This window comes from Dermacentor variabilis, chromosome 7 (assembly GCF_050947875.1).
Source record: "Dermacentor variabilis isolate Ectoservices chromosome 7, ASM5094787v1, whole genome shotgun sequence".
In the NCBI taxonomy this organism is placed as follows: Eukaryota; Metazoa; Arthropoda; class Arachnida; order Ixodida; family Ixodidae; genus Dermacentor; species Dermacentor variabilis.
Genome location: NC_134574.1, coordinates 96,437,948 through 96,452,602, shown reverse-complemented (window position 1 = coordinate 96,452,602; position 14,655 = coordinate 96,437,948). Strand labels below are relative to the sequence as shown.

Sequence of the window (14,655 nt, the reverse complement as noted above, 5' to 3'; positions counted from 1 at the left end):
CATGAATCGACTTTGTTGCCTTGTGGGCTGCAAACCTAGCGACTGGCATTATGTAAAGCTGCGACATCGTGTCCCTCTGCAAGGCAGCAAACAAGCGGAGTGGCTGCAGCGAATCGGACTATCGGTATCCGGTCAGCGTCAGGATTTGCGCGTTGGTCGCCCGCATTTTACTCCGGAGGATTACTACCACAATACAGTTTCGTGTGTCGGGTACTCGGGTAAACACCAGCGAGGGGACAGGGCCTGGCCGCTTGACCGTGCCGTTTCACGGGATGACAAAAGGGCAAACGTGAATGATCTGCAGGGTGCACCACCTGGTGGCACAGAGCTCAACCAAACACAGTAGCAGTAGCGAAGTGTATTCTTCTTTGCTGCTGGTGTTAATTTTTCTCACGAGCGTAATAGTTAACATGCTGCTTTTGTATATGTTTAAAATGGTTTACACTTGGTCAGAGCAACATTAGCTCTTTGTTTGGCTGGTTAAGCTCTGCGTCAACAGGTCGCTGGACTGTGCAGACCTATCAGGTCACTCACGTACGTCTACGCTAAAGTTGGTTCATGAGCTTGAGTTTATGCCTCCGCCCATCCGTCGAAACGCCCAGCTCGCCGGGGGTTGCCGGAATACCAGACACGTTCGGCGCTGCGACAGAATGCTCTCAACGCAAGCTGCTTCGATAGATCTCGCTTGGGGTTGACTGCCAAGCAGCTGCCGGAGATATTGCAGAGGCTTCGCGCGCTCGCTGCTAGGGAACCGGAAGTAGGCGACACGACGTACCATCAAGACCAAGAGCCAGTTGAGGCGGAGCTTAGCCCCGATCACTCGGTGAACAAGTTGAGGACAAAATGCATGGCTATGGAGGAGGGTAACTCGTAATCGTCCGTAGCTCTCTTAAAATAAAACGCTTCACAAATAGTGGTGCGAATGATTAAATTTAGCTGTGCCATACGCGTCTACAAAATTTGTCCGAACCGTTTCAACAGCCCTTTAAAGCCACCTTCGGGTGGTGGTTCTCGAGCGCGTTTTTCAATCGTCCAAGCTGGCTCGCTCGCTCCTGGTTGAAGTAGCGTTTCGGCCATAGAATTGGCCTATTTTCGCCCTCACGCGTTACTGGGTCCCACTGCTGATCACGTGCACTGTACCAAGGCAGACATCCGCGTAACAAGCGTACACCTTCACGGTGCCCGAGTCGAGCTTTGTCAATCTAAAGAAAGAAAAAAGCAAACAGGTAAAAACTGCCATGTTCAGACAAAGTGTCATGTGTTTCAGAACTTTTTATATGGCACTTTCTGTATTCACTGAGTTTAATCGGCATTATTTACAAGTGCGTGCACGTACACCACATCTGGAGCGAGCTACAGAGGCCAAAATAAAAGGCCCCGGAAACGGAACGGACAAATTTTGTAGCCGCGTAGAATACAGATAAAGTTAATCAGGATTTCGTGCCAATTGCATCAGTGTATTCCATGAGGAGTTCTAGCATTTGAACACTCGACCTGCCACTAGAAAGCACCATAAATCGTGAGCGCCCTACAGTAGTTCGCGACCGCCGGCGCTCCCGTTTTCAGCCACAACCAATTTTTCCTGCGGAAAAATTTAATAAATCTTTGTTTATGCGTTTGTTACCATGCTGCCTTCCTTTCCGCCGATGATTTAGGCAAGCTCTGCTAAAATCGATCCACAGGCAGCAAGTGTGCAGAATACCTACGCATGCACGTACGTACATACATACATACATACATACATACATACATACATACATACATACATACATACATACATACATACATACATACATACATACATACATACATACATACATACATACATACCACAAACCTGGTGAAATTATCATAGAGTCCAATGAGTGCGTTGCCAAAGAATGCGAAATTTGTGAGATCGCTCCCCACATGCGGCAAGTTCTTTTTCATCCACTTTTGTTTCCATTAATTCATCGTTTCGTCATTTATTACTCACAAGTAACTTCCCCTACGTTGTCCTTGGTGTCAGTGTTTGTTGGCTTCTTATGATATGACCAAAAAATGCTAGTGCAAAAAAAGAGTGCAGAAAAACGTGATATGTAACGTCTGGAGAGCAGTGCTGTGCACAGCAGTTCCGCGAACACACGTAAGAAAAGTGTCTTCCAAATAAAGCGCGAGGGACAACTCCCGAACTTGAATATAATAAGCAAGGTGCAAAAGGAAGTCAAGTAAACTGTCTTTAAAGCGTAAATTAGTAGTTAAGACCCTGGTAGAGGAGCTAGACCAATGTTTGCACCATTTCTCACGAGTGACACATTCAAACGCAGTCCAGGGAAGCATATTTAAGAACAAGGATTTTTGGTGCATCGAAAACATATGTCACTTGCTTATTTAAAGAACCGCAAAGCTGCATAGGAGTTCGGGTACTTCTGTAGTGGGGAAGAGCCGCTAGTGATTATGCGGGCATGCGAAACGACATGGCTTTGCTCGAAACCTGCAGTCGTCAAAATCTTGGACCATTATGAGACCTTTTGCATGAATATTTTTCTGAGGCAACGCGTATGGAAGGAGGCTTTACTCACGAGCTGCGACATAAAATGTACACCGATTGAATTTACTAGCTCTACCTGCTGTATTATTTGCCACTCATTCAAGCAATTAAGCGTACCGACAATGCTACAATAATAAAGATGCAGTTCCCGCGAAGCTTCTTGAAGATCTAACGCCTCTGACCAAAATCGTATGCACTAATGTGGTATTATTAGCGTGGATGATTGAACCGCCGTGCCAGCCGACTCATGGTCCCTTAGATCACAATTGATGACCAGCCAAACCATTGATTCAAGTTCGGAAAAGACGCTAGGACAATGACCACTACTGCCAAATTTGATTCGGTATGCCACCGCTGCTTTGCTCTTACAGTTTAGCTATCGACTGAGTTCCTACAAAAAAAAAGTTCCCACAGTGCATATTGAAGGTTGTGGCATTACTGTGAGCGTGCTTACACATGCTCCAGGATCCCACCATGAAATAGGCAGAACTCTTTGCGTAAAGTCAAAGAAACTCGACCTTATGTTGTGTTTTCTTACGAAACTCGAAAATGCTAGATTTTGGTACGAGGTACTCGAATAGCCTGAGGGAGCTCCCACAAGCCTATTTCGTGGTCGCGCGCGGCTATTGATTAGCGGGTTCTCATTGTCGCACAAGAAACAATGTGCGCAAAGACTCGTTACTGAATTCGGCATCATGAAGACAAAGCACAGGAATCACTTGCGAGCTGCAAATACATACACCATTGTGAAAGATCGCAGCCGAAAACACCCTCTTGAAAGGCGGAACGCTGGCGCTATCAAACCTGGTGGCATTGATCTGTATCATCAGTGTGCGTGTGTGTGCATGTTTGCGCGTGCGTGTCTGTGTGTGTGTGTGTGTTTGTTCGTTCGTTTGTTTATTTGTGTGTGTGTGTTTGTGTGTGTGTGTTTGTGTGTGTGTGTGTGTGTGTGTGTGTGTGTGTGTGCGTGTGTGCGCGTGTGCGTGTGCGTGTGCGTGTGTGTGTGTGTGGTTAAATGAAATAGAAAAACGTCTGACTTGCTTTAAGCGACGGCAAACAACATTGCCGCAGCGCTGTCCAGCTATGTGGCCATTGCATGATCTAAAATTTTGGCACAAGCTACGTGAAACACCCAGTATACACCCGAAATATTTATTTTCATACGCAACATTTTTTTTCTCATGATTCCACACTTTAGACGAAGCAATAAAAATAAGTTACATGGATGATCTCATGAAGCTGCTTACATAGCAAGATCAAATATTATACCAAGAAGGCACAAGTCAAAAATCTACAATGGCTTTCTGAAGGCCTCTTTTGTATAAGTGACAGCTTGCAAACGTGGGTGTATCGACTGAATGTCAGGTGGATATGACAGTACAAACACCATTACAATCAGTAAGCTATTTTGCTTTTATTGAACGAATATACCGCTAACAGTGCGCATTCTAACCCTCATCATGCGTATATAAGGCCATGCGTGTGCACCATATTATGCATACTATACATATGCACCACATTTCCTCAAGGGAGATAACAGTCTTCCCATAGTGCCATGACGTCGCTCCCCTGGGTCTTTCTTGTGATCCATTCCTTCGTTCGCTCCACCTGCTGGGAAGTAAAATAGTTTCGCCAATCGCCGACTATCCCCTTGCGAACAAATCCGGAGCCCTCGTGCATTTCTCCCTTTAGCTCGGCCACGTCCTTCATCACTGAAAACGTCTCTGATTTCTCTGGTGCAGCTTTAAGCATCATATTTGCCATGTCCGCTGGTTTTACGTTGAAGATGGGCTTCATGCTTTCCAGACTGCAGGCATGGAGGACTCTCTGAAGAAGGTCATCGTTCTTACGCAACGCAGATCCGTGTTCTTCGCCAAGAAAATCGGCGATTTTGAGCACTTGCGACCTTGTGTCCGCCTTCAGTTGTTCATATGTGATGAAGAGAATATTTTCTGCTTCTCGATGATCGTACCATGGCAGGAGGTGATCAAAGTAGTCGCCGTAGAGGACCTGGGCAAGTTAAACGCGATCTTTGTTTAAGAAAAAGGAATAGACGCGGCGCTTTGTTTTTAAGGCAACCAAGCTTGACCATAAGGTGGCTACACTTTTTACTTTCCCGTTTTTTCTAAAATAAACCTCATCCATTCTAGTTCCTTCCGTTCGTTCAATGGTGACCTACGTTTTTGATAGTTCTAGCAAAAAAGCTAAAATCACAGTGCACACGATGGAGTGTATTAGAAATGAAACCATGTGCTAAACAGTATTCTTTAGATTGGAAGCGCAATTTACAAATAGGTTGTGTGATATTTAGGTACGTTTTAGCTGAAATCTATTTAGAAAACTTTCAATTATATAACAGAAATGATAGTGAAGGCCAATAGTTGCTGGATCGTGCCTAAGATTCTTCGATTGAAATAATACGCGGTCTTTTAAGACTTCTGTTAGACTATATGCGCCACCAGTTTGAGAAGGTGAATGGGACCATAGTTGCGCATGCGCAGATAGTTGAGCTGTTATTCGTCAAACATAAGGCTCAAACACCGCTAATTTGCTGGGCTTGAAACAAGGCAATCTCTTAAAGTGGCAGTGCCTCTCATGGTGATGGGTTTTCGCTTGGCTAAGCATTCGGTCATACGTTCCCATGTACGCCATAAAACAGCCGAAATTCTTTTAGTAACTTCACTTGCTGTCGCACATTCGTGCGAAAAATATAGCCTTTAACATGTGTACCGTCGTTGCTGGAATATATAAAATCGTAGTTGAACCAGGGGCTAGGACATGTGCTCGTGGGTAATCATATTAAAAGGACGCAGCTTTTATGTGCCCTAATTTTGCCCCATATTGGTATTGTTTGCACAATATACAACTGTTTCTTTTTGTACCTTAAGGCAACCCCCCCCCCGCAAAAAAAAAACAAAAACCTAAGCACTCTTACAGTGCGCACTCTAATGTCGGGGATATAAGAATAACACGAAATGGGAGATGTCGTGGGCAATAGTTGTTTATGTAATACGCAATCGCTTCAATTTTACATCCACTTTAGGGACACATTATGTTCTCTGAGAGTTTTTAGAATTTTCTGGAGAGGCGCGGATCTCGTATGCCTATATAGTAGAGCTCACACTGGGTATTTTACCTGTGTTGTACTGGACCTTTAAACCCAAGAATGTACGTCCGTGAGCAAGAGTTTAAGCACCACAGGTTAGCGAAAAAAATGAATTTACTGAGAACTAAGACGGGCAACTTGGAATGGACGAGTCCACTGGAAAACTCACGCTGCCAAGTTTTCACTAAAGTGGATGATTGCTAGCTACATTCGCAGGCTGCTCAGAAAATTTCCTTTATTGTGGAATCTCTGGTCTGTACACACTTTACACAGGGGCACACTTGAAGTAAGATCGACGGCATAATTTATTAGTAGTTGTCCCGAGTTACCCAGAAGATGACAAGAATTGACTTTACCTAATGATGTTATTTGATGTATGAGAAACTGGATGGTATGGATCAAGGATGCAGTCGCCCTCTGGTACCCTGAGCGCATTGCGCGTTCTGCAGACGGTGTGCGGGCACTAGGGTACAGAAATGGCTGTCATCAAATGCACAAGCTACATTCATTCACGCAATAAAAACTGCTTACGTGCCAGCACTTGTTGCAGCTAGTCGTCGTCTCAGGGCGTAATTTTGCAATTGTGTTCGCTCCCTATAAGTAGTGTCCAGGTTTCTTTTGCACAGTATGTTTGGAAACTACCGTAAGTATGTGACCCCCTTACTGGTGGCGCACAATTACACCCTCCTTCACTCGAGTTCGCCGCCGTTGTAGATGGTACGGTCTCCTGCGCTTGCATTCCTACCCTACGCTTGTGCTTCTTACGCAGATGTTCACGTACGACCGTGGTCTATAGGGTTCAACACCCCTTGATCTCGCTGCCAGAGTCTGCAAGCCATTTCTGGACCCTGGGGGGGGGGGGGGTCCAACACAGGGGCGACATAAGCGAGCCCGCGGGAAATGTTTTCAAGAAAGAATTCGCATTGGTAGGCCATATCACGCTGGATGAGCATTAATTTGAATTTAATGAGTTACACCTTCTATGGCCTATGCGAGTTCTCTCAAACACGATCGTTCACGCTGGGATAGACGGACGTGCTGTGAAACTGTGCCTTTCTCAACACAGCTCACGATACAGAAATTACCACCAATTGCGTCATGTGCGGCACAATAAGGGAGTGATGTGTTGACGGGAGACAGGCACGACCCAGCAGTGATTTTTTTTCTTCTAGACAAAGTTGCTAAAGTAAGGCGCGTGGGGGCTACGGTCACAGAGACCTAAGCGATAAACAATTGACGTGTATTGGTTACATGCTGTTTTAGCAAGCGACCCCTTCTGACGAAATTTACGGACGTTCGACTTAAAAGCTTTTGTGCAAGCGATAACCGTTAATTTCGAGAAATCTAGTGTGCGCTCGGAAAGATGCAGGGAAGCTTTTCAGGGTAATATATTTTACGCGTTGTCTTCTTTGGGAGCTGTCGAGACAGCTGGCTAAAGAAAAATAGTCATGCGTGCATGCACACGAGGTTTCCAGCCCTTTCAACCATGTTTCAGAATAACAAAGTTTCAATAGGTCCACTGTGAAAAGAAGCAGTTGCCCTTGAAATGCAGGCCGCCACGTCAGCCTAATCGCTCCGAATACAAAAGAAGGCTACGGTTTTTATTATATGATCAATACTCTCTCGTTGAAAACGGATGGAAACGCGTTCTTTGCCGCCTTATTCTGCCGGCATGCAGGCTTGTTTATTTGCACATTGTTAAGTGCGCTGGAAACGTGTCGGGAAGTCCGTGGGGCCCTCATTTATTTTTTTCTATATTTTGGGGGGCCTCCGTGAAGCTCGGGAAAATGAACTACGTTATGGACAGCATCATAAAAACAGCATTACTCGATGTTTATGAGCATGGTCTGCAGCTCTTGCATTGGAACTTGTGCCGGAAGAGAAGTATTTGAAACTGTATTTATTGAATAAGTTTTTTAAGTAATTGCATTATATGAACGCATCTTTGCACCTTGGACGACTAATATTAATATACAGCTTGTCTAAATCGCCATAGATGAGCAACAATTAACGCAGAAACACCATTTATACTATCTTCAAAACGCGTGTATGATTTTGTTACATTGGTTCGATATTCCTGGAAGTTAGCCTATAGCAATTCCTTAACGAGTGTTATTGCAGCAATGCAGAATCACCTATGTTACTTTTAGTGGTTTTTCACACCATTCCTGAAGCACAAGAGTTGACCGGCCGATTCCCCGACCTTTGGCCGTTTTCACTAAGTGATACTTTGCGAACGCCTCTGTGTTGCTATATTTGGTTGTTTTATTTAGTGTGGCACTGCGTTGGCGATTAGGCGGGGTAGCTTGTGCGAAAATGTAAAAGTATAATAATTGGAAAACAGATGTAGCAGCATAAATGCCAGTGACAATGGTGCGAAACTGAATAAAATCGGCCGTGAAATGCAGATAGTGGGTGAACAAACAGCTATAATCCTTGTCATCAGCATGGCAGTAAGAACATGTATTACAGAAAAAAAGGCATCGCTGCATATCTGGCAGTGAGCAGTGCAGCTTCTTTTGAGCATTTTCTCCTGTTCAAGAAACGAGCATGAAGGTCGGAACCATATTTTTAAAATAACTCCAGTAAGGGTACAGCAATTTCTTATAAGAAATAACGCAGAAGTGTAATCTCGGCGTCGAAATATGACCGATTCTGCAACCCCTACCCGTGGGAGATGCTTCTATCAGCATTGAGAGGCAATGGGCTCTCTCCACTCAGTATCTAAGGGAAGTGAGAACTTTTAGGTTAGCTCTAGATACACGCTCAAGATAAAAGAAGAATCCGTCGCGTACGCAATAGTCAACAACAAAGTAATAATGCATCGGTATCTCTGAGACAAGCCACTTTAGAAACTGTAGATGCTTGGCCTCTGTATAAGTCGTTTGAATAAAATAATTTATGGTAAACAAATAAAGATACATCCGGATTCCGGATGCATATGACAAAAAGGGAAAAAAAGTACCTTTCCCTCTAAGTAGAGGTTGAGGAACTTCTCAAAGGAAACATCCGTGACAGTTTGTGGAGTCATCCCCTTCATGAAGTGGTAGAAGGACACGGCACAGTCATAAGGGTTCCTGGCTACGTAGATGTACTTAGCATGGTCCACTGGACGTAAAACGCTGAACGGGAAATGTGTGATAATGGGGCCATTTCTCAGCGGGTTCTCAGCAGAACCTGCTCCAGTCAAATCGATGAACGGGCACGTCATTCTGAACTCCCCAATGTTGGAGACCGGCGCCGCATGTGTTAAAATGTTGTAAACGATAAACTGCGTCCAGTTGGTGCCACATTTCGGGTACGTAACGACAAGGACGTCTCCCTCCCGCGGTTTGTAGTTCACTGCGGAGAGGATAACTTCATCTTTGAAGAGCTTGTGCATCCACATGCCTTCGATGTAACGGTATGACTCTTCGTCCATCGTGGCACAGTTGGGTGGACCTGCGCATTGCATTAATGATAGATGAAACTTTTAAATTTGTGGTGGCACTGCGATAACGTGTTATGAAACTGTACTGTGGCAGAGCGCTTGCGATAACTTTGTCTATATATTGAGAGCAGTTACAACGTGTGAGATAAAACATGAGAAATGAAAAACACGAAATAACCAAGTGAACTACGGAGCAATTTCTAAAATAATAATAAAGCCAACCGTTATGAAACGAGAAAAAGAAACCCATAGGTGTCAACTTGCTCGAAGGATTGTGATGGCATGGATTAACCAGGCCGATAGCTAAAGAGGGCATTGTTAACACGAATGGAACTACCGGAGTATTCGCAGCGTCATCAGGTACGCGTATTTTCTTTATTGATCAAGTAAAATCCACTGCCAAGAATAGCTTGCGAGGTCCAACGTTTTTCCTATATTAAGTGCACCGCCAGAGTGAAGCTTGCGTCCTAGAAACGGCACTTTTCATATTTTTGAAGGCTACCGTAAACGCACGCCTTATACCGCTGCCAGAACAGGGGTCTGTTCGCCTAGTTTGACAAGACCACTGGCTCGTTCGATCTTCATACGCCCGTCAAACATACCGCCACGACGCCTGGCCTGCAGACTGTAGGCTACCGTGTTGTTCACAAGTGCCCGTATTTCGTGTCACTTACCGAGCGTAAAATTATTGAAGAAAGTATATTTGAAATATATCACTGAATTATCATACGGTATTCGGCATGGTCCAGGTGCTTCCCAGCCATCCTAGTGCAGAAAAATGGTGGCTCCGCACGCTTTTGCTTCGATTATCGCATGCTTAACAAAATCACGCCTAACTGTGTTTAACGCCTGCGACGAAAGGGCGAGGCGTAAGAATCGTAACAGAGCGCCGAATATTTGACCACCTTTGACATTTGACCTGACTACCGGCTGATGGCGATGCACTATCAGAAAAGAACAGCAGTTGTTTTCCTGCGCAGGTATACTTTATGGGTTCCTTCTGATGCACTTGAGACATTGCAATGCACTTGCCCCGTTCTACAGTATGATTGCAAATTGAAAACAATATCATATTTTTACCCATCCTCACATCTGCTGAGGTTTGAAGACGCGCTCGCCTGTGTTTCCTAGGATAGACTACATCCTATCACCGAAAAATGAAAATAAAAAAGCAGACAAGAAATATGGCAGAACCCATCTCACGATGACTGCCGATGTCAATTCGTCTATAATAGGATCCATAGAGCAACTCAACATTTTGCCACCCCCAAAATGAGTTACGTATCAGGCGCATAGTTCAGCGGGGCTCCTGTTTCACACTTTCCTAAAGCACTCGATGCCATTTTGCGTGCCCTCCTAAAGTGCACGGTGCGCCGGCGCATGTCACCGCTTACAAAGGCGTCATGCGGAAACCTCGCGCTTCTTTCAGGAAGCACTGCGCCATCTGGAGGCACCGCCGAGAAGTCCGCGCAATGCCTCCCAGAGGACAAGCGCGGTGAGTCGGCGCCTGCAAACTGAGAGTTGTTCCTTCGCTTGCCGCACACCGAGTAGTGCGTACTCAGCGACCGAAGCTGGCGACAGGTTCATTGAAGAGCCCCACATACACCGTGCAATCATGGCGTAGCTCGCTGAAACGCTGGTGTGAAAGTGCCACATACCCACTGAATTGCTAGGGCAGCCTGGCAAAGCACCGGGTTACTGCCCTTGAGAAACACTTGTGATGTGGTTTCGATTCCGCTCAGCGTGGTGAAATTTTAGGAATCTGGTATCACAATCAGCAATCTGAGGGTACTTCACGAATTTTCGCCGCGCTATGTAAGTATACGTGCATCTGCTTGTCTGTTTCTATTCATATATCTTTGTTTTATTATATAAGTATAAGTATTTATTATATAAGTATTCTTAGAATACTTCATCGCCTATTATGAGCATAATTATGCACGTTTCTGTATATGTATACGTATCTATGTTTGTTTAAAACCATTTTTCCCGCTACCTGGCTCACTGGGAAGCCAATGATCGTATAGCTAGCGCGTCAGGCTGCTCTGAAAAGATGACAGGGCTCGGGACCAACCATCAGATTAGCTTGGGTCACTGAGTGTGCGGCAATGCGTGCATACGTGCTACTCTTCAATGAATCTCTTTCAAGCCAACTTGAGCCGCTGCAGACACGAGAATGGCTAAGTACCGCTGTTCGAAGAAACACTGTGGCGCTGACTTGGTGAACTAGGTATGTCCCTCCCTGCAGTGCGCGCTGAGGGAAAAGTCTTTGAAAGCAAGCCTGTAGCACTGCTGACTGGCCATTGCTTCATGCACACGGCTGTGGGAGCTCGATGACGAAGACGACGACTCCGCCCACAAGTAACATGCTGCGTTGGTTTCGTGCCAATGGCCGTAGTCGGCAAAATCCATGAAATAATGAGCAAGCATGCAAGCAAGATATCGCGCGCTGTCGACTGACAGCTGTTGCCTGAACAATGCGCTTCTATCGGGAAAGTTGAACAGTGCGCCGCAATTTGGCTTGCGGGGTTGCTAACCGTGTAAGAGCACGCGTAACGCATTCCCTTTAAAAATTCCCCCACGCCTCTCACACATTGGCCATTTGACACTTCTCTTGGAGAGCGGGTCAAAGACCTGAACACTGCCAGTGATAACCCCGCTATCTACGAGTACTCTCCGTAGCCTTCGGCTATCTCCCGTGGCCAGTTTTTCTACATTCTGCATGTTTTCTCTCTCACCCCGTCTTGTTTTCTTTCTTTTTTCTGTCGTTCCTTTCTTATGGCGTTGGTATTTCTCTACCCAAATATATAAAAAGACTGCGGCAGCAATTCATTGCATGCCTTGAAAAAGGTCGGTCCACTGACCGAGACTCAGGTAAATAAACCCAAAATAACCCTGAAGTTGTGCTTCTCGCTTACTGAAGGTGCCGACTTGGAATAATTATTATCCGCTAAATAAATACAGTTTGGCTTTCGTAGTGCATGTTTCACGTGTTTAGGGGACCCACCAAAATATTTCTCTCAGATTGAATGACTAGCCTCTCCTTCATCTTGGTAGATTGCCTGTCTGACGTGAATGCTTGAGCGGTGCTTGCCATGCAAGACGTCGTGCATAGTCCCTGGGATGAAGATGATTTTGAAACATGGTACTCGTCGTTTTATATATATATATATACATATATATATATATATATATATATATATATATATATATATATATATATATATATATATATATATATATATATATATATATATATATATATTCCAATCGTAAGCAGCCTACAAACAATGATACCAAGGACACCATAGGGGACATTACTTGTGATTAATAAATAAAGAAACGATAAATTAACGGAAATAAAAGTGGATAAAAAAAGCTTGCCGCAGGTGGGGAACGATCCCACAACCCCCGCCATCATTAATTTATCGTTTCTTTATTTTATTCATTAAGCACAAGTAATTTCGTCTATGGTGTCCTTGGTGTCAGTGTTTGTTGACTTCTTACACAAATCATGACCCTTGGTTTATCCCCTTTCTACTGGTCCATATATATATATATATATATATATATATATATATATATATATATATATATATCCAAATTACTTTTCTTCTCACCATAATGCCACAATGTCATGTCATAATGAGATGAGAAGTGTCACTGAGTAAGTTTGTAGAGCAACATGACAAACTCCTGATACAGCTTTCTGTTGTTCAATACGTGCCCCATGACAGTGTTTTTATACAAGCGTGAACGAAGCGCGCGAATACACGCAATGTGCCTCGAGGGGGCAATCGCGCGGCAATTTTGCTTGCATTTGCGGGATTGTCCCACGCTTGGAAATGAAAAACTTTCACGTGGCCCATATTCAGCAACAGTTTCATGTTACTCTAGAAATTTTCTCATTGACACTTCTCATCTAATTATGTTTGAGAAGTTGCTAGTTTACTTAAATCTACTTCGTATAACGTCCATGTATATTCAGGCAAGTAAATTTATTAATGCGTCGAGATGAATGGCAGTGTCAGATTGTCATTTTTCATCGCGAGGGGGCCCAATTTTTGCCTGAACCTTTGATCGCTATCGATAATTAGCGCATCTGCGTGCTGCAACGATCCAGATCAAGTCTGAGTGAGCTCAATCACACCAGTTGTAGTAAGTGGGTCTAAATCATTTATCAAATTTATCTAATATGGTGCAAAAATTGTACCATTGAAATCTTTTTCTTTTTCAAGAAAATATATATACATTTTTTGTAGGACTGTTCTCGTCTACTGATCGTCTGCAACTCTTTCAAATGCATGGTCGTCCGCCTATAGTTTCGACCGAGACGTGATCGCCATGTGCTGATCGCGATTGTATCAGTCCGGATCTACCAAGATCGCGATCAAAAGGGGCGTGACCATGCATACGGGCTGGGCGCAGTCCGGATTGGGCCCAATCGTAATGGAAAATGACAGCCTGAAACTTGTATAACTCGCGATACCCTTTATATGCAAGCTGCAGTTCGATGCCTGTCTTTCAAAAGCTAAGGTGTGGGTTTATTGAATGTGCATTCCGGAGAGTTGCACATTATTTTGTATGTGACGTGTAAAGTCATTTGGTTGCTAGCAACCAAAAGGGCACACTTCATTAACTTCTATAGTCAGATATCTTATTCCTTCTTATGAAAGCGGTGCTGCTGGGGAATAAAATCAGTAGACCCGTATTCAGAAAAAGCTCCTAGACTAGAATTCTTTCTAACAGAAAAAAATCTGCTAATCTTTACGCCCGACCTATAGTTAGGGAATAAAATTGGCCAAAGGCAAATGACAATTACGAAGCAAAATCTGTTAATTCAGAAACCCTTTCCTTGGCATGCGCTGTTGGGTATTAACCGTCCGAACTTCGCTGAAATGCCCAACGCAGCCCATTGGCTGCAATCTCCTTCATTACCTACATTTTTCGCATTAGGCCATTCTTTTGTTAATGTATACACTAGCCATGAAATACTACTGCTGCTGAAAAAGTAGCGCAAAGTGGAACGAAACAATAGTGGGTAGATTCACCTACCTCTGTTTCACAGTGCCTTCAGATGTGTATCCTTCGCACCCTTTCAGCGGAGCTAGCCAACGACTCTTTCTGAGCTTAGAGTAACGCGAGTGCTATCTCGACTACTGGCGGCAAGCAATCCCGCCTGCCTTTTTTTTTTTTTCAGGCGTTGCTCTTGTGAGAGCCATTCCAGTGCTTCTCCTACTGATACGGTCACCGTATGGCGCGCTGTGGGAACAGAGGTAATTTTTTTACTAAGCAAATTAATTTCTTTGCTGAATCCTAAGTGAATTCGAGAGCAGTAACTTACGTAAAGCATTGGTTTACGTGAATGGTGTACGGCTTTAAAGCGAAATCTGCTATAAATATTTTACGCGCCTCGCAAGCTAATTGCTTACTTTACGGCGATTTCGTCTAAGATGTAGCAGATAAGTTGGGTGGTTACAATCATTTCGCAGCTCACTCCTTCTCTGGAATATCTTCTTGTTGTTGTGCGTGCTCCGGTCATTGCTTTCATACATCGTACATAAGTACGATATATAAATCAAATGGCGC

At 44.2% G+C, this 14,655-nt stretch overlaps 1 protein-coding gene across 1 annotated transcript; it reads right to left on the bottom strand.

Moving 5' to 3' along the window:
• Positions 1-3,931: 3,931 nt before the first annotated feature.
• On the bottom strand, positions 3,932-14,207 carry LOC142586953 (sulfotransferase 1B1-like). Its single transcript, XM_075697822.1, has 3 exons — positions 14,122-14,207; positions 8,602-9,077; positions 3,932-4,540 (listed from the first exon to the last, which is right to left on the bottom strand). Exons 2-3 carry the CDS (start codon positions 9,055-9,057, stop codon positions 4,055-4,057), a joined length of 942 nt encoding a protein of 313 aa, XP_075553937.1. The 5' UTR covers positions 9,058-9,077; positions 14,122-14,207; the 3' UTR covers positions 3,932-4,054.
• Positions 14,208-14,655: the final 448 nt, after the last annotated feature.

Coding starts and splice junctions, on each gene's coding strand:
- LOC142586953 (XM_075697822.1), bottom strand. CDS start 9,057: ATGGACGAAGAGTCATACCGTTACATCGAAGGCATGTGGATGCACAAG. Junction 4,541..8,601: donor ACCTCTACTTAGAGGGAAAG/GTACTTTTTTTC, acceptor TAACTTGCCCAG/GTCCTCTACGGCGACTACTT.